The sequence below is a fragment of the Schistocerca piceifrons genome, chromosome X (genome assembly GCF_021461385.2).
Source record: "Schistocerca piceifrons isolate TAMUIC-IGC-003096 chromosome X, iqSchPice1.1, whole genome shotgun sequence".
NCBI classification, from domain to species: Eukaryota; Metazoa; Arthropoda; class Insecta; order Orthoptera; family Acrididae; genus Schistocerca; species Schistocerca piceifrons.
This window is the reverse complement of record NC_060149.1, coordinates 861,930,707-861,951,937: the sequence shown is the minus strand read 5'-3', so window position 1 is coordinate 861,951,937 and position 21,231 is coordinate 861,930,707. Positions and strand designations below refer to the sequence as shown.

The following is a 21,231-nucleotide window of genomic DNA, read 5'->3' as shown; positions in this document are numbered from 1 at the left end:
TTTCCCCGATATGAAGCTAACATGATCTATCCACCACAGATTTTCATCAAAGTATACACCTAGAAATTTACAGCTGCCAATCTGCATCACCAAGATGTTATATAGATTATTTACATTTGTGTGGTGAGACCTACATTTTTTGAATGCTAGTACATGAGATTTGCTGACATCACGTGGAGGCCCAGATAGTTGAAATATTTTGTTAATTCTGTTACCCCACTAGTAGCAAAAGAATCTAGCTCCTAATATGTTCTACCATAGAATAAGACTGAGGTATCATCTACATAGTTTTTAAATGAGAGTTAAGGGTATGAGTCAAGTCATTCATATACAACAGGAAGAGAAAGGGACCAAGAACTCAGCCCAGAGGTAAACACTGTACTACTGTTTCACTGGTGGATTGGAAGTTTATGATCTTCCATCTAATTTGTATGTCAGTTTAATGTATTGATGTATTGTTTATGATTCACATAACATATATGTTACTATAAGAAGCATGTGTGGATCTCCTCTACAAAATGACTCAAGGTTTTTTTTAAAAAAGAGAGAGAGAGAGACAGAGAGATAGAGAGAGAGAGAGAGATAGATAGAGAGAGAGAGAGAGAGAGAGAGAGAGAGAAAGAAAGAAAACCTATGGTTTACTGTGTCAAATGCTTTTGTCAGGTGTAAAATGTATCTGCAGTCTGTATCCTCTGATCCAATAGAGAGTACACTTCAGGAAAGAATTGTGTAACTGCTGTCACTGTGCTTAGCCCTTTTCTGAACTCACAATGACAATCTATAGCAGTTTGTGTTTTGTGAAAAAGCCACTACTTTCAAATACTTTACTAAATATGGGAAGTAGCAATATTGTTCTAAAGTTAGAGTCATTTTCCTTACTTTCCTTTTCATACACTAGTATATGTTTTCTCTAATGCTGTAATTAATCAGGTTGGTAGAGTCCAGTCAACAGAGGAAAAAGTAGGGGGAAAAATCTTGTAGCCACAAATTTCTGTATAGTGATAGGAGAGAGGGTCATGAACAATGTACTAAAAATATGCACTGGTGGGATGTGAATTCAGGGCTGTGTGTGTGTGTGGGGGGGGGGGGGGGGGGGGATGGGTGGAGGGGGGGGCGGTTGATGTTTTTTTTTATATTTTCTTGACTAACTCAAAAACTGCAGCTTCTGACAAAAATGTTACATGGTACAAAATTAAACTGCATTAAATTTCCTACAAAAACAGGTTCTATTATTTTTTCTCTATGATTAATAGTTTCTGCAGGGGACTGAAAAATCAGAGATTATTCAAAGTAGTGTTTTTCATTTTGCAGACAAACCATACCTCCCCATAATTTTCTGTACTGTTCTCTTGTATGGGGACTTACTTGTAGTTTTTACGTGAGCGCTTATGTAAAACATGTTCCTCTAAATAATGTCTGAAAAGTGTAACATTGTTAAGGGCATTGTTGTGACCTTTGTAGTGTTGGTGGGAAAGGGATTTGATTGAAAAATGTGGATTCTTGCTGCTGTCTATCATTGACAGAATGTTATAAAGCTGTGTAATTGTGTTATAGCCACTTGTTGGTGAATTAATGAATGATCAGAAAGTTACTGCACCTCTCTCACCATTAATTGTATTAGTGGCAGGCTGCATTCCATTCAGAAATTGCTGACAGTCATAGGGGGCAGAGTGAAGCCTCTTACCATACATCCACAGTATATATTCGGAGGTGAGAATGAATATGTCTGATGGAATGGGACTGATCATGTACAAGTCTAGAATGGTAATCTGCTGTAATACATTGCATGATCTATGTTGAAATACAAAGTTTTGTAACACTTAGGTGACCTACTTCTCTTGTAGAGGGATCCTATTTTAGCCTCTGGAACTCTTGAGACATTGGGAGAGCTGAGGCTGGGTTATGCATTTGATACCCCTCATGCTGTGTAAAGTATTCAGCCTTTGACAGTGGAAACAATGAAATGAGCATTGTCAAAGAGATTTTAACAGCATTCTACACTCTGGCAGGCTGTTCTATGTGGCAAACAGTTGACTGCTCCAGCTGTTGAACATTTTTCATAATCGCTCACATAACTGCAAATAAGTAGGCCACTCACTTAACAAATTGAAAATAACTCTACTATATAAACACAAGCTGAGTGGAGTTATTTTTTCTCCTCACAAAAAGTAACTGGACAGGACATGCTTGGAAGGTATAATCTGTATGCAAAATGAAAAGTGAGCAATGCTTGTGGTGATGGAAGTTGCCTTTCCCAAAAGAATGCTACAGATGCTATACAGAATGACAATTTCCCCTCTAGCAGTGTAGAACAGTGTGCTGAGATTTAACTAGATTCTGTCCATAAGAGTTTCTTGTGTTAGTATTATTAGTAACTCATATCTGCATTCCATGTAGTGTTACACTTTGTGGAAAATATGCATCCCCTGGCCATGTCTGTGCACAGCACTGGCAGTGGTTCATAAGGCAGAGTGTCAGTATAACTTTGTGAAACACCCTGTAATTGCTACTTGTGATGTAGTGTGATAGACAGATGCTCTTTAGTATGCAGACCTATGAAGAATCATGACTACAATCTGGTGACCTACCTTCCCTCACACTTCTACCCCTCACCCCCACTCCATCCACCCAGTCGTACCCACAGAACACAATTTATCCCTAAATGGCTCTACTATGCTCAGATGTGGTATACACCTTTAATATTTGTTCTTAGCATACTTGATTTAACAGTAATAATTAGTTTTATACCATTAAAACACTATTTTTAATAATCTTTTTTTTATCCACTGCAATGTGTTAACTATTTATCCTAGAGAAAAAAATGAACACGACGTTTTCTGTAGGAAATGTAATGTATCTAGAATGAGAAGCAGCAGCTTTATAATTATTTCAGAAAAAATGTCAAAACATGACCTTTAAACACCTCCCCATGACCACGCTTACATCCTACTAGTGGGGATTTGTAGTATGTTGTTAGTGACACTCCCTCCTACCACTTCATAAAAATTTGTAGCTATCCAATTATTACCCATATTTGACCTTTATTTTCTTTGTCGGCTGGACTATTAAGTGGCTCTGAGATTCTTTTAAGTACACCTTAGTAATTTCACTTGATATGCCATCCCATCCACATGAACTTTTTCTTTAGCAGGCGCATTACATTGCATACTTCTTGCTCATTCACCTATATGAATTCAGACTCTGTACTTTCAGTGAGCGTCTCAATCTGTGCATCTATAATATCTATAATATGAGCTAACTGGTCAGTAGAACCAGTGAAATAGTTATTGAAAATGTTACATATATTATCTCGGTTTTTCACAATGTTAGCATCAAGTCTTGTGCCGAATGGTTCATGTTCATTTTGGGACCTCTATAGTATATGTCAATTAACTCCCAGGATGCCTTACTTATATTACCAGACTGCTCTTTTGATTTATTGTTAATCTGCTTCCTTATGTAATCAATTTAAATTTTAAAAGTTTTCTTCTTCTGATTGTATTTTTCCTTAAAATCAGGTAGAGTAATAACTTTATAAAGCAGGTTTAGATCATGTATACTCTGCCTGCACCTAATCAGACTTGGTGGGAGTTTCAGTCTAGGATTATTTCTATGTTGGGAATGTTTAACTACCTTCTAGATTTCAAACCTTGTCCAGTGTAGGTACCAAAAATCAGTCTTTCTTTCTCATCATATCCAATAAGTCTTGCCTGACCCACAGTTCTGAGTGACTTCCATAACTCTTCCCAATCCCTAAACCTCACCAGTCTTTTTCCTTCATCCCTCTTCTTTCCCCTTCAATCCTTCTGCCAGAAGAAGGAGTCACTGGCTCCAAAAGCTTGCAAATTTCCATATCCTATATATATATATTTCCCCTGCCACTGCTTGGTGAGTAGCTTTTTTATCTATTCAGTTAGATTTTGTTTTTCTCTGCACTTACCAAGCACTGACAGCTTGTCCATTCATGTTCATTTTTAGTATATTTCAGGTTTATTTCTTCATGTTTACTGTGGTACCAGCACTTGCAGTCAGTGCACAGGGTATCTATTTTCAGAATTTTTATGCAGATATCACAAACATCACTGTCACTTTTAAGATAGCAAGACATAATTACACAAAAAGCATTCAGTCAGTGCTGTCTTGAGGCACAGAACCCCTTTGTAAGGAAACTGTGACTAATCACTTTATAATATTTTTACCTAAAATTTACACCCTAGCCAGCTTTTGAATCACCTCAGGATCTTCATATTGTGGGTATTTACAGGCACATCATATTTTGTCCCAAGTGCAGCTAGTTGCTGGGATTATGTTGACATCATGTAATCCCAGAAGTTTTGCTGAGTTGCAGACAGGTACAACAGAAAGACTGTCATAAAGCAAGCTTTTGGCCAAGGCCTTTGTCAAAAATAGACAAAACACACACACACACACACACACACACACACACACACACACACACGACTACAGTCTCTGGCACCTGAACCTGGTCTGGCTTCAGCTGTCAGAGCCTGTGGTTCTTGTGGTGGGTGGGTGGGGAAGGTGGGGGGGGGGGGGGTTGCATGCACAGGGGTGCCTGTCTGTTGGCTGTTTTTGACAAAGGCCTTGTTGGCTGTAAGCTTTCTTTGTGACAGTCTTTTTGTTGTGCCTGTGACTCAGCATCTCTGCTATATGGTGAGTAGCAACTATAATATACAATGTTACATTTCATCCTGTATTTTCTATTGTTTGGTTTTCCCTGAAGTTTTGAAAATTTTTATGATTTTATTTTTCAAAAGCTGGTCAACAAACAAATTAGAGATTTTAAAAGGTTGGACACATACATATTTATTGCATCTTTTGGCAGTAATGAGATTTCATTTCTTGAAGGTGGTATTGGCCACTCAGCTGTAAGTTTAGTAGTTTTTCAAGTGAATTTACTTTCTGTTACAAAATAAGTATTAAGGTTTAATGTCTCATCGACAATCGGGTCATTTGCAAAATACACAAGTCACCACAGTTTTCTGAAGAAAAGAAGTACTAGTTTCACTTTACCTGCTCAATAGTGACAGTGACACACAGCATCCATTATGGAATTTGGCTGGTTTATAATTTACATATAAAATCTCATTGTAAGTTGGCAAATGATTTTCTATTCAAATAAATACCAGGTTTTATCACTGTAAAATTCTTTGGTTTAAAACTCTGAAAGTATAAGAACATTATTTTTAAATGGATAAATAAACACATGAGATAAGCATCTGTTTTATGAATAGCCAGTATATTATTACTCAACTTGCAGTTCCAATTATGTCATGGCTTTTACACTTTTGCTAATATGGCTTCCCTACTCAAAGTCAACTTTATGTTGTAGCACAGACAAACAAGCACTGTTACATGTTGTAACACAGACAAAATAAAACTGTTCCTTTTCACTGGATGATGAGCTATGTCCTAATACCTTTAACAAATACTACTGAAATGTGAAGTGGCAGCTTACTATTTGTGGCTCTGAGGGCTACAGGATCTTCAGGTGTATGTATAGCCAGCAATATGCCTCCTACAACTCACAGAACGACTTGATCCACAATACAACTGGATTTTTACCCCACAATAAGTCACAGCAAACCTCTTCTTCCATAACACAGTGTTAGCTGTACTTTCTATAAGATAGAAGCATCATTCAGCAGTCATCCAAGGCTTATTTTTCCAGTGCTTGATTTTCACCACACAAACACCATTCACATGCACTGTACTCACACTACTACTGACTACTTAGACAATCTCTGTTCAAGAGCTATTGCACCTCAAAAAGGGTGGGATACTGTCACTCAGATTAATATGCGGGTGTTCCCTTAACCATTATTACTTATTTCTAAAGCTATGACTGTTTATAATACACAATAAATAATTTTACAGTTGTTTTAACATTATAAGCTTTTTAACAAAATAAACAGAACACAGTACATTTAATTATTTCTTAATATAGTTCAGTAAATGTGTAACTTAGGTTGTTTGCCATTTCTGCCATAAGGTGGCAGTATGTTACTGAGATTTGTAACCCACCCACTTTTAGAATCATGTTGCATCATTGCAACTGCTACATGGCATGAGCATCTACATTAGGCGTGTCTCATACACCGCCTCTCACAATGACGACGGACCACTGGTGCAGTAGTGCCAATTGTTACTTCTCACAATTATGATGTATTAAGACGGACAATTTACCTTATAGAAATTTTGTAATTATGTTAAAAAAGATATTGTTTAGTGTTGTAATGATACCTGTATACCTACAGGTTTTAAAGCTATTGTCATCTATGATGGCCAACTACAGACATGCTCTGGATGCTGTGGTGAATGACATCTTTGATCCGAGTGCATGAGGAGAAGACTTGTGCAACTACCCACTGAAGACCTATTGCCACAGGTCACCCCCACATCACTACTACTGACATACATGCTGGTGCTCCAAGAGGAGGTGACACCAAGGTTGTAGCATTTATTCTAACCAACACTGCAGGAGGAGCCATCGGGCTATAATGATGCTGAGATGGCTCCAACTCCCCTCACTCCTCACATGTTGCAGGTGATAGATCATGAAAATGACCACACATCAAAGGTCATGGTAACTGAAGTGGAGGAGTCCACAGATGATGTAGCAATGGTGATGCAACTGGAGCTGCCGGCTTCAACAGTACCAGAGGTCAAGATCAGGGCATGTGAACAGTGCACCCCTAAGTATCCCAAGAAGTGCCGCCTTGACTCTGCAGATCTGTCCTCTTCTCATACTGAGACAACTGATGACTCTTGCAATTTGGACCTGTCTGACATGGACCAACAGTCACTGGATGCCGCTGACCAACTGCATTTGAACAGTGAAAAGGTATCTTGTCGTTCCAATGAACTGTCCCCTCAGGCATCTGTCAACCCTTCAGCAGCAGAGGATGATGCTGCAGAAAGCTCATGAATACTATGTACCAGTACAGCCCCCAGAATAGTAGAGAACCTCACTGGTACTGACTGGACTGAGCAGGATGAAGATGACTGATGTGACTCTTCCCCTTGGTATCCCTTCATTCCTTAGTACTTCCTTGTCCCACTTCCTTGTGCATTGATTCTTCCTGACTAGTCTCTTACACTTCAGCCTGCCCTTTATCATTACAAAATTGTGATCTGAATTATATCTGCTCCAGGGTAAGCCTTACAATGCAATATCTGATTTCATAATCTCTGCCTGACCATGAAGTAATCAAACTAAAGTCTTCCTGTAGCTCCCAGCCTTTTCCTCACATTCTTCCTTCTCGTGTGGTTCTCGAACAGAGTCTTTGCTATTACTAACAGATATTTATTGCAGAACTCAATTCTTTTGAGAATAAAATGGCTTTTTATCTTCAAAATGCTTCCTGCTACTGAGCCCATATTCTCCCATAACCTTTTCTTCTACACTCTCCCCTACAACTACATTCCAGTCCCCATGACTATCAGATTTTCATCTCCCTATACATACCGAATTACCCATTCAGTGTCTTCATATATTTTCTCTATCTCTTCATTATCTGCTAGTGATTCTGGCATGTATACCTGAACTATTGTTCTCAGCGTTGGTTTGCTGTCAGTTCTGATGAGAACAACCCATCACTGAACTGTTCATAGTAACTCACTCTCTGCCCTAACTTCCTATTCATAATGAATCCTAATTTTGTTACAGCATTTGCTGCTGCTGTTGATATTATCCTGTTCTCGTCTGATCAGAAATCCTTGTCTTCTTTCCACTTCACTTCATTGATTCCCACTATATCTAGAGTGAGCCTCTGCATTTCCCTTTTCAGATTTTCTATCTTCCCCACCATGTTCAAACTCCTTACATTCCACTCCGTGACTTGTAGAATGTTGTCCTTTCATTGGTTATTCAATTTTTTCTCATTATCACCTCCTCCTTGATAGTCCCTTCCCAGAGATCCAAATGGTGGCTAATGGGAGCCAGAGGAGAGATCATCATGAAACTTTTCTGAGTTACTGGCCACATGTTCTGTGGATATACATTATGTGTCTTTAATGCAGTGGTGTCCGTTGCCTTTTTGCATCCTCCTGCCATTGATGATTGCTAATTCTTCCACCTTTTCAGGGCAATTTCCCATCCCAAGGGCAAAAGAGTACCCTGAATCCCTGTCCACTCCTCCGCTATCTTTGACAAGACCATTGTCAGAACAAGGGTGACTTCTTATGCCAAAAACCATTGGCTGCCATTGTTGCTGCTTTTTATTCAAAATTTAAGCATTGGTGAGGTTCGAAACTTCGAAATGAGGACATTTTGATTACCAGTCAAAAATGCTACAGCCTTTTTTTAATTACTTTTTAATTTTATTTTACTTTGTTTTATTTTTTATGCATGTCCAAAGGAACTTTGCATCATAATCAGAATAACACAGGCACTGCACTGTCATATTTATGTGTCTAAACCAGACAAGTGACTTTCAGGAAAATGTCTGACCTGGATGGGAATATACATAATGGATGTACAAGTACAGGCCATAGATGCATGGTTGGTGACATGTGGAAGTTTGGGTCTGGCTGTGAGCTGTGCGTTGATAGCCAAATGGTAAGGCAAACAAAATCTATGGACATAGAGGCTGCCACCTCCATATGTCCCGTTTTCACCATGATGTCATCCAGCCAATGAGAAGCCGTCCACTGCTTATAAAAGCGGAAGCCTCACCAGTCCACTACAGTCTGTTTTACCCCCAACGAAGATGATGGAGGTAGTCATTGAAAGCTTGGGATTTTATCTAAATTTGATGTGGCAAGTAAACCGAGAACTTTTTATGCAAGGACTCCATCATGAGAGACTTCATAGTCAAATGGTAAGGCAACTGCGATAAGTGAGAAATCTGGGTTCGAATCCTGGTCCAGCACAAATTTTCATCGTCATCATTCAGTTCTACAGCTGGTGGTTGTCCTTATTCACAACTGGGAATTCATTTAATGTATTTAATAATGGCTGTAGTAGCTGTGGGGCTGGTTCTTTTGGACATGTGTAAATGTCCAGAGAAACTTTGCATCATAATCAGAATAACACAGGCACTACAGTATTGTACATATAAGGTAGGTGGTCAGTAAAAGCAGTGGGCCATTGTTGAGAATTGACAGCCTTATCTCATAGGCCAACAGAAACATACATCCAAGGCATACCAAGTGACTAGTAGAAAATGTATATCCCTCACGATTCCCATGGATTCTGTCCCACGTGTTGCATAAGTTCTTTTCTTGGCATACTGCTTGTAGTTCACAACAGGTATTGTAATGTGGAATTTGATACTTTGGGGCTAATACACAGCTGAAGTCTCCACCTACCAGTAAATGATAGAATTTGCCAGTGAATAAAGGTACAATCTCTTCCATATAATATTTTGCACATTCTCACCTGTTTTATGTACCTCATAGGGCATAAACATTTACAACTTGGATCCCATAAACTGTTATTGCCAGTCCCCATGTTGAAGGTAAATAGGCCAGGTCATGAACTGGAAACCTCTCTTGGACTAATATCACTGTTCCACTGTCATTGTATGAGTTCGGCACTGTGGAGATGTAACCATGTACTTCCTGGAAGGCAGTAGCACAGATTTCCTGCACCATCAGTATATCCATGTCTGAGGCATACAGCATGTCCCAGAAAGCTGTTGTTTCACAGCCTGTCTAATAGTAATAATGTTAACTGTCCCTATTTTGTATGCCTGGGTATGAGTATGTGTCATCTTTGCACAATGCCCAACTGGTGAAAATCTACAAGGTTTCCACAGAAGGTTGCCCATTTGATGTCTTCCACAGCATTAGCTGCTCTCAGGTGTGGAGTTCTCTGAGGCTAAAAATAATGTGATAATGAGTAGCTCAGTAGGCAGTTCAGTTGAAGAGGAATAGACATCTGTAAAAAAAAGCAGTGACAGATGTCGGAAAGAAAGCTGTAGGTAGAAGGAAGGCAGCTGTGAAGAAACCATGGATGACAGAAGAAATACTTCAGTTTATCAACAAAAGAAGGAAGTACAGAAATGTAATTTTTTCAAGCGTTTACCACATACCATGTGAATGTGGTATGGCATACATCGGCCAGATGACCAGGTCCGTTGACATCAGGTACAAAGAGCACCAAAGGCACACAAGACTGAGACAGGCAACCAAGTCAGCATTTTCCAAGCATTGTTTACAACTCATTCATTCTATAAAGTACAATGATGCCAAGATTTTAACACAAACATCGAGATACTGGGACAGCTTGATCAAAGAATCTATTGAGATTAAGGTTGCAGAGAATCTCATTAACCAGGACATCGGTTTCCTGCTGAGCTCGGCTTGGAACCCAGCACTCGATCTTCTGAAGATGCAATGCGGGCAACATCCAAACCCCAAGGGACACAAGTATAAGGATTGGGACACAAGTATAAGGATTGAATTGGAGATAACATCCCAGTACATGTAACAAAGGACGTACATGAAATGGCACCTCAGACAACAGACACAGTATCTGAGGATGCTCTTCCAAGTCTCGAGCGACAGTTTCAACCCAATTGGCCTGAAAATAGCACTGCAGCCACTCCTGAGGGGCAAGTACTTCAGACGGAATGCCTAACATGACACAGCACGGTAAACAGAATCTCCTAATTCATGGAAGGACTCAAATGATGACAATCAGAAGATTGAACTTGTAGCACAGCTTGGTCTCCATTCACAACTTAATTCAGCTGTACTGACAATGGATAATTACCACATAACACGCGCACAGCATTCGGAACAGCAGCAGCTAGAAGAAAACACTACAACCATTGCTATTGGTCGGCGCACACCACAGACAGAGCACCAGATGCAGCGCAGAACACAGAGGGAATGCCTAGCACAACACAGGCATAAATACCAGACTCGTTCCACACAGGAATCAGTATCAGACAGCACCTGAAGAAGACTGCTAGCCATGCAGTTGAAATATCATGCAGGAAAGACATGAATCACCGGCAGGAACCCGATTAATCAAGATGACAAGTACAAAAATGTTCATGGAAATTCTAGATACAGGAATACAAATCAATTGAGTTGAGTCAGCTTAGTTGCATTGTAGTTGGTGTGGCCGCTTCGATGGACTACCTCAACCAGTAACATAACACGATTTTGTAAACTTATCTATGGCAATGCTTCAGTGTTGTCAGAGTTCTATAGACAACTATTGTTTCCACTTGCAGCCATCAACGCTTCACAGTTGAAAGCTGACAATAACACTGTGAGCTGCCAGGGACCTTCTTAGTCCATCTTGACTATAGGAACAAAATAAATAGAATGTGCAAGGAAGCTAAGGTGAAATGTCTGCACAAAAATGTGAAGAAATTGAGAAGGAAATGGTTGTCAGAAAGATGGGCTCAGCATATACAAAAGTCAAAACAATCTTCAGTGAAATTAAAAGCAAGGGTGGTAACATTAAGAGTGGAATGCAAATTACACTGTGAAATGCAGAGGAGAGAGTGGATAAGTGGAAAGAGTACACCAAAGCCTCTACAATGGAAAGACTTGTCAGTGGTATGATAGAAGAAAAAACAGGAGTCAACGGGGAAGAGACAGGAGATCCAGTTTTAGAATCAAAATTTAAGAAAACTTTGGACACCTTAAGATCAAATAAGGCAGAAGGCATAGATAAAATTCTATTGGAATTTCTAAAATCATTGTGGAAGTGGCAACAAAACGTTTATTCACATTAGTGGGTAGAATTTATGAGACTGGCAACATACAATCAGACTTTCGGAAAAATATCAACTGCACAATCCCAAAGATAGCAAGAGCTGACAGGTGCAAGAATTATTGCAAAATCAGCGAGCAGCTCATACATACAAGTTGTTGAGAAAAATAATATGCAAAAGAATGGAAAACAAAACTGGGGATCTGTTAGGTGATGACCAGTTAGACTGAAGAAAACTCAACGCACGTTCACTGGATTTGCCGACCTAGAAAAAGCATTTGACAATGAAAAATGGTGCAAGATGTTCAAAATTCTGAGAAAAATAAGGATAAGCTACATGAAAAGATGAGTAATATACAATAAGTGCAAGAATCAAGAGGGAACAATAAGACTGGAAGACCAAGAACGAAGTTCTGGGATTAAAAAATGTGTAAGGCAGCGGTGTAGACTTTGTAATGGTTCTTTATTTATGTAACCATTACGGCACTACAACCCAGTTCTCGATACCCGTAATATCATACTACTTTTCTGCGAAGTAACAGACATATTTTTGTGACAATATCCACATTTTGTTTTATTAATGTATAGGTACTCCGATGTATCGATATATTACAGTGATATGGTTCTTGTGTGTATTCATTTCTGTGAGACTGTGATAATCTTTGACTTACTTGTAACCGTTTTGGCACAAATGCGCACAGAGCAGTCTTTGTTTCACTTTGCAGAAGTTAAGGTGTTATTTCCCTTTGTAAAAGAACAGTCAAGTCTTAGGTTTGGTTAAAGTCGAAATTAAATATATGAACTGTTTTCTTGATGATGTGACAATTAAGAAGTAGTATATGTGAATTTACATGAAGTTTAATAAAAATGTGGACTGTGAACATCAAGTCAAAAATTATTTCTACCATACCATTGTTCTGATCTGGGATTGTTTGATCATTAAGAATTTCCTGAAAAACGCATTTGTTAGGTCTTCAAATATTGCTGAAATACAGGTCAGGACCTTCTAGCAGTCAAAGTGGAATCACCCTAGAATCAACAATATGAGCCATAACAACTTTGACAAAATCTACGTTGGAATCCATTCAAGATAAGTGCCAAAATTAATGACTTTTTTACAGTGACTTCATTATTTCCATTCTGACGATACCATCCACAGTCAATAACTTTTTTGTTGCTTGATAAAGTGAACATATGCTGCATGAGCAACATTAATAATCTGATTTCTAACCTACTTTGCAAGTGGTGGTATTGTTAGAACTTTCACCCCTACTGTTTAATCTACACACTGGAGAAGCAATGATGGTAAGAAAGTAATTGAGGGTGAAAGGATACAATTGATAAGATTTGTTGATAACAAATCAGTGAAAGTGAAGAAGAATTACAGGATTGGTTGAATAGAATGAACAGTTTAATGAGTACAGAATATGGATTGAGAGTAAATTGTAGAAAGGTAAAAGTAATGAGAAGTATTAGAAATGAGAACAGTGAGAAACTTAAAATCAGAATTGGCTCTCATGAAGTAGTTGAAGTTGAGCAATTCTACTACCTATGCAGCAAAATAATCCATGACAGACAAAGCAATGAGGACTAGCACTGGCAAATAGCTATTCATGGCCAAGACAAGTCTACAAGTATCAAACATAGGTCTTAATTTGAGGAAGAAATTTGTGAGAATGTACACTTGGAGCACAGAATTGTATAGTACTGAGAAATGGGCTGTAGGAAAACTGAAACAGAACAGAATCAAAGCCTTTCAGATGTGGTGCTACAGAAAAATTTTGAAAATTAGGTGCACTGGTAAGATAAGGAATGAGGTGGTTTTCCACAGAATTGGTGAGGAAAGGAACACATGGGAAACAATGACAAAAAGAAGGGACAGAATGATAGTGCATCTTTTAAGACATCAGGGAATAACTTCTGTGGTACTAGGGTGAGCTGTAGTGGGCAAAAACTGTAAAGAAAGAGAGATTTGAATATATCCAGCAAATAATTGAGTATATAGGTTACAAATTGCTATTTTGAGATGAAAAGCTTGGCATTATAGAGGAATTCATGTCAGACCACATCAAACCAGTCAGAAAGCTGATGACTCAAAGAAAAAAGAAAGCTTATAGACACGTCTTTTTTCCTCACTCCATCTGTGAATGGAACAGTAAAGTAAATGACTATCAGTGGTGGAAGGTACCCTCCCCTATGTGCCATATGGTGGCTTGCAGACTATGTATGCAGATGTAGAGGAATGTATGCAGGGTGTTTAAAATAAATTCCATATTTCGATAAGTGGTAGTATGAACCAAAACAAAGAAAAATGTGTAGTAAACATGGCTCTAAAATGCACACCTTAAGATCTATGCACACTTGTTCTTCACTACTATGGAACACATGTGTTCTCTGCAAGCTCTTTATAAACATTTTACATATTATAAACAACCTGCAGAATGCAGTAAATATGTAAAGATGCATTCCTCTGTTACTTTCCGTGTATATAGTAGGCAATAAACATCTGTTAGTGTTGTTACTGTAAACCATATTCACAGTTCTGGGTAAGTGTAGTGCTCACATTAGTTCTAATGGAATCAGTTTGTGGTTTGATAAGTTTGTAAAATGATTTTGTCCCCTGGTCCTTTCATTCCTTAACTTCTCTAGCTTTGTTAAACTTATAGAGCTTTTCAAATACTTTATCTCACTTTTTCACACCTTAATTTTTCCCTTCCCTTCTGTGCAATGTACAATAAAACTGGTACATAATATTATGTTTGGTAAAACACCACCTTAATTTCATGGGATACTTCTTTACTCCACTTCATTCCTCTCAGACCACTTATAAGGCTACCAGATTACCTTGCCTGTGCACATACCTCTTGGTCAATGGTTCCAATTTCCTGTATTATATTGCCCTGGTACTTGAAACATCAATTGTTTTCAGTTGTTCCCCAACCACTCCCATGTTTAGTACAGTTCTATCCTTTCTCCTTGTTGTGGCCACCAGCTTACACTTCTTTGCATTAAATTTTAGGCCGCATCCTTGCACAAGTTCTTCATAAACACACTCCTCAAACAGGAATTCAAAAATGTAAATCTTGAGAGTTTATTTGTCGAGGGTTCACCAAATTTAATCACAAAAAAAGTCTAGAATCCTAGAAAATGAAGGTTGACTGAATCAAAGGCATGTGCAATTGAGAAAACTAATAAATTGTGATACAGAATCTCTAACCAGAACTTATCTTCAGGAGTCAAGACTTATAGTTCTGCCGAAAGACACAGGTAAAAGTAAAAGGGACACACCATGTAGCTTTCGGAGCTAACAGTTTCTTCATCAGGATGAAGAGAGTGATATTTCAGGGAATGTTAAAAAGGAAAGGCAGGTCACTAAAACCTCAAGATGAGAGAGGTCCACCTGAAGATGAAGGTATACTGAGGTGAAGACCGTACAGACATATATAATTTATATAACAGAGGTACTTATGTAAACAATAAAGCAGAAGAAAAGAAAAGCTTAAAAACAATGCATGTATTAAAGAGAAGGAGAGAGTTTTAACCAAATGATACATAATTAAACAAAACTATTTATAAATGTTTCCAAATTGAACATTTAGTAAGAGAAACAACTGAAAATAAAAAAAGAGCATGAAGAAAAATAAAACATAACCCAATATAAAGCAAACACCAAATCTCACTAACTAAAAGCAGAGACAACATTCATTGTACAGTCTTACCAGGATTCATTTAACTGTTTCTACTGATGAAGAGATAAATAAAAAAACACTGGTAGCTATTAATGAATACAATAACTTACCAGTAGCAATGCAAGGTGTAGTGTATAACATCATTCAAAGAATAAAAAAGGAAACAGGCTTGGGAACATTAATGGTTCCTGAGAAGTGCCCAAAGCTAGGGGTAAAGTAATACAAATGGAATTTTCGAAACTTTTTACCTATTGTTTGTGGAGGAAGACAATCCCAAAAAGCTGGAACAATATTGCAGTTACTCTACTTCACAATAAACATGAAAGATGAGATATTTTTCCTCTTCATAACTGACATTTATTATTATTACTGACTGTGCAGAAAGAAAAATGAATTTTAATCAGGAAAAGAAACGAGCTATCTTTAGAAGTGGCAAGAATGCAATGAACCACTTGTAAACTGTGAAAAAGATTACACACAGCTATATTACATGTAAGATTGCTTCGCTTCCCAACCATGAGAGTGAGAGTGGGAGTGGTAGAGATGGGGCAGGGGCACATGGTAGAGCTCCATCAAAATGTCCTAGTCCTGCAATACAGCCACCAGCTTTGGTGGACTACAAACTGTTTTAGAGAAAATTTTTATTCTAAGACAGACGAAACTTACTTTTACCACCCTTTCATGAACAGAACTTTATAAGTCAAAAGCAAGATACAACTTAATACTATCCCCCATTTCGAAACCATAAGAATACCCTATGCTAACTTCATAATGACTGAATAAAAGAATGGTCATTTGTTATCTACTTGAAGACCAATGGAACACCCTTACCATAAACAGAAAGATGTGCCACTTTACTGAGACCTGAGTCAATTCCATTTGATGCCTGGCACAAGTAATATCCTCTGTCATCTGGTTGAACACTATGGATCAGAAGGCTTCCATTCTGAAGAATCCTGGAAAACATCAAATATGTTTAATTTCATTGTAACAAAGTTTTGGGAATGAAAAGGTCTCACGAATCCAACATGTAAGACATAACATGAAATTTTATGTCAGTATATTTAGCCTGTATTCTATGGAGCCAGAACAATAGTAGGCATTTGGGTTTCACCAAGTGAGTGAAACAGATTTTAACTGTAACCAAAACGAGCTTGAGGTCTTTGACACCAATGTATGATAAAATGAGTTTGAACAATATGAGATAATATTTTACTATTACACTATAGTTGATAAATTAAGGGCCTCATTTCCTAACTTTCTTTAGAGACTATATGTAGTAGCTGTCAGATCAGGATAAATCAAGCTCTTGTTAGTCCACATCAGGGTATGAAGTCATAATCATGATTATAGAGTCTTTAAAGTAGTATCAAACATCTGAGATTGTATCTCTTACTTCAGTAGAAAACCATATATCAAATAAAATACAATAATGAAAAATTCTATTTGGAATGAAAGCAATGGAATGCATAAAGGAGGGAAGTGCACATGCTAGTGCCCGTGCACACACACATCCCCTCTGCCTATCTCCACCCCCCCCCCCCCCCCTTCTCATATCTGTCTCTCTCTCTCTCTCTCTCTCTCTCTCTCTCTCTCTCTCTCTCTCTCTCTCTCACACACACACACACACACACACACACACACACACACACACACACATGGTCCTTGCACAATCTGAATGTTTGTGTCAGACTGAGTCAGGGGGGGAGGAGATCGAGGGAGAGCCAGGAAAGGGTATGGGAATATGATGCCAAAAAGAGGTCACAGGAATATGACACCAAGAAGAGGTCACCACCATATAGGCATGGTAGTAGCATATTGTGTATGGAATTGGAAAGGAGACAACTGTGGTTTGTCCAGATATCATGGTGCCACACCACAGTTGGCAACACGGATCAATATCACAGGCATTAGAGAGGGCTCACTGCAATCTGGCAGGCATTCTAGAAGACCATGCCTCCCTCTCAGCATATCAGTACCCTCACGCTGAGGTCAATATAGAGCTGAGCTTAGAAGGACTTTGCCCCAGTTCAAAATCACAGCTACAGCATTCAACATCATCATTTAAGACAATGATAATTGAAGGTTCTGATGAAATGTACTTTTTTTAAATCTTGCATTTTGTACTGGAAGAGAACATTTTGTTAATTGGTGCATAAAGTGCTTACCTAGTCAGTGACAGTTGTAAATTATCAAGCAATCCTGTGGTAAAGAACTGTGTCAAAGTTAAGTAATTTATGTAATAAAGTGACCTAATACTTCAAATGTTCTAGTCTGATGAGCCTTCTCCCAGAGTAATCAAAGAACCCACAGTCATGGCTGGAGAAAGTAGTTACATCTGGCACAACAAGAAGAGTGAAAGAACAATGTGAATGGTGGATCATAGTTTCATAGACCTACAAACTAAAGTAAAATAAGGAGATCAGGGTGAAAGTACTAAGAGCTAATAAACTATAAGCTGATAAACTGATGAGAGGAAAGGATAGGTGGGTGGGGGGTATGAATAAAGTGAGTGGGAAAAGAGGCAGTGAAAAGTGTAGGCCACAAAATGCAGAATTGTAAAACTTACGGTCACAGGGATAGTGGGACTGTAGAATATGTTGTAAGGATAATTCCCACTTACGCAACGCAGAAAAGCTGATAATGGAGTGAGAGGACACTGAGGAGATATTCAGATGGAGACACTTGTGAAGTACTCATTGACCATGTTGTGCTTAGTAGCATGGTAATCATTGTTAGTTGTCCCAAGCAGGAAATTGTACTCCATATTTTATATTGTTCTGTGACATAGGCTAATGCTGCAGTGTTCATCTTTGGCATGCTAATTTAAAAGGTGTCAGAACACCAGCTACATGAAAATTTTATGCAATTTGCACATTTATTCACTTATATTTATGTAAATAATCTGACTTCCAGCACTTTCCTTATATCCAACTAAAATCATGACTGTCAGATAAATCAGCTTTCAAAACCAAAGTACAAAAACTACATATAAATTTTAAAAATGTTTTTTATACTGATTGTATCAAAACTCATGGACAAACTGTGCTATGTCGTGTATTTTCATTACGTTGAATTTGCGAAAAATGTATTCCTTGCTAGCATCAGTTGCCTGTGCTTATACAATTTTTGCACAACAATCCCTGTTTAAAACAATGTTTACCCCAAGTTTCAGTGTATATCTATGTGAATAAACATATACTTTTCAGAACTTTCTGAAGTTATGTGTGTTGTACATAACATATTTCATGGGAAATGAATGATGGTGATTTATGGTTACTGTAGCACATATTATAACTAACATTTCATGTTACATTTATTTTTCCCTTTCCAATGTGAGTATATATTGTCTGCATTTATCATAAATTAACATTATTTTGAATTTTGTCAGCAATTATAACTAAAAATATTTCAGAAAATAAGTAACATTTATCTTTAAAGTTATTAGTTTAATGTTCTGCAAAACAGTGCACCAGCCGCAATGCAGCTGCACTAGATAAGTTAGTTGAAGCTTGTAAGAATCTGGAAATTTCCCCAACTACTGTCAAGCAATTGGAAGCTGCTGCAAATGAGTGTGTTGGGAAGGCTACTGAGAATCATGTACCAATGATACCAAAGGTACCTATTCCTCCATTTTGCTGTACAGAGGAGACAGGGACCAGGAAGAACTCATGGTGTTACTCCAATCACCATAACCAAATAGTTAAAAGTATTGCCTTCCACAGCAACCAAAACTCAACCAGTGAGACTCAGTTCACTTGTTGAAGAACCTACTATGTCCCACATCAAGAGGAGGAAAATACAACATGGTAAGAGTCTATTAATCACCAGCAATTCAAACTTATGGCAAATAATGAAATGGCAGTGTGAGACCTGGAAGAAGGCTGAGAAGACCAACCTCAGTCACTGAGTTTTAATGAAGCTCATACTTGGCAGCATTGTCACCAGAACTTATCTTGGCTCTCTGGTTCTCCATGGAGTGGAAGGCTTGAACCAAAGACTGTTGTGTGACAAGCTACGCTGTGATATATTATGACATAGGTTTGAGAACTGATGGGTCCCATACATGGGCCATGTGTGCACTACACACTGTAGGAGGTCCAGAAATGTCAGTTTGTGATCCAAGACAAAGCACTCGCAATGAATTCCCTGAATTTGAAGTACTCCTAAAAAGCAGTGGATCTCACATAATATAAGGTACAGGAAGCTGGTTAAAACCCAAAATGATAGCAGTGAATTTTCTAGGGAAAATCTAAGTTTGTATTGAAATAATAGGCTAATAGGAAATAGTGGTGGTGTATTTGTCACAGTAGACAAGAAACGTATACCAACAGAGATAGAAATTAAAGAATTAAAGCTAAATGTGACAATGGAAAATCCAGGATGGACTAATGACAGTATTATACACTACTGGCCATTAAAATTGCTACACCAAGAAGAAATGCAGATGATAAATGGGTATTCATTGGACAAATATATCATACTAGAACTGACATGTGATTACATTTTCAAGCAAATTGGGTGCATAGACTCTGAGAAATCAGTACCCAAAACAACCACCTCTGGCCGTAATAATGGCCTTGATACACCTGGGCATTGAGTCAAACAGAGCTTGGATGGCGTGTACACATACAGCTGCCCATGCAGCTTCCACACGATACCACAGTTCATCAAGAGTAGTGACTGGCGTATTGTGATGAGCCAGTTGCTCGGCCACCATTGACCAGATGTTTTCAGTTGGTGAGAGATCTGGAGAATGTGCTGACCAGGGCAGCAGTCAAACATTTTCTATATCCAGAAAGGCCCGTACAGGACCTGCAACATATGGTCGTGCATTATCCTGCTGAAATGTAGGGTTTCGGAGGGATCGAATGAAGGGTAGAGCCACGGGTCATAACACATCTGAAATATAACTTCCACTGTTTAAAGTGCCATCAATGCGAACAAGAGGTGACTGAGACTTGTAACCAATGGCACCCCATACCGTCACGCCGGGTGATCGCCAATATGGCGATGACGAATACACGCTTCCAATGTTCTTTCACCACGATGTCGCCAAACACAGATGCGACCATTATGATGCTGTAAACAGAACCTGGATTCATCTGAAAAAATGATGTTTTGCCATTCGTGCACCCAGGTTCGTCAATGAGTACACCATCACAGGCACTCCTGTCTGTGATGCAGCATCAACGGTAACTTGCAGCCATGGTCTCTGAGCTGATAGTCCATGCTGCTGCAAACATTGACGAACTGTTCATGCAGATGCTCGTTGTCTTGCAACCGTCCCCGTCTGTTGACTCAGGGATCGAGACGTGGCCGCACGATCCGTTACAGCCATGTGGATAAGATGCCTGTCATCTCGACTGCTAGTGATTTGAGGCCATTGGGACCCAGCACGGCATTCCGTATTACCCTCCTGAACCCACCGATTCCATACTCTGCTAAGAGTCATTGTATCTCGACCAAAGCGAGCAGCAATGTCACGATACGATAAACCACAATCGCGATAGGCTACAATCCGACCTTTATAAAAGTCGGAAACATGATGGTACGCATTTCTCCTCCTTACATGAGGCATCACAACAATGTTTCACCAGGCAACACCGGTCAACTGCTGTTTGTGTATGACAAATTGGTTGTAAACTTTCCTCATGTCAGCACATTGTAGTTGTCGCCACCGGCGTCAACCTTGTGTGAATGCTCTGAAAAGCTAATCATTTGGATATCACAGCATCTTCCGTCAGTTAAATTCCACATACGTAGCACATCATCTTCGTGTTGTAGCAATTTTAATGACCAGTAGTGTAGAAAGGATAGGTTACCACTCACCATATAGTGGAAATG

At 38.7% G+C, this 21,231-nt stretch overlaps 1 protein-coding gene across 1 annotated transcript in view; it reads right to left on the bottom strand.

The window, feature by feature from the left end:
• Positions 1-21,231, bottom strand: part of LOC124722737 (Down syndrome cell adhesion molecule-like protein Dscam2) — a 184,026-nt gene that overhangs the window by 15,228 nt on the left and 147,567 nt on the right. Inside the window, exon 10 of the mRNA XM_047247879.1 lies at positions 16,216-16,340. Coding sequence (XP_047103835.1) covers positions 16,216-16,340 — 125 coding nt within the window. The remainder of the gene's footprint in view (positions 1-16,215; positions 16,341-21,231) is intronic.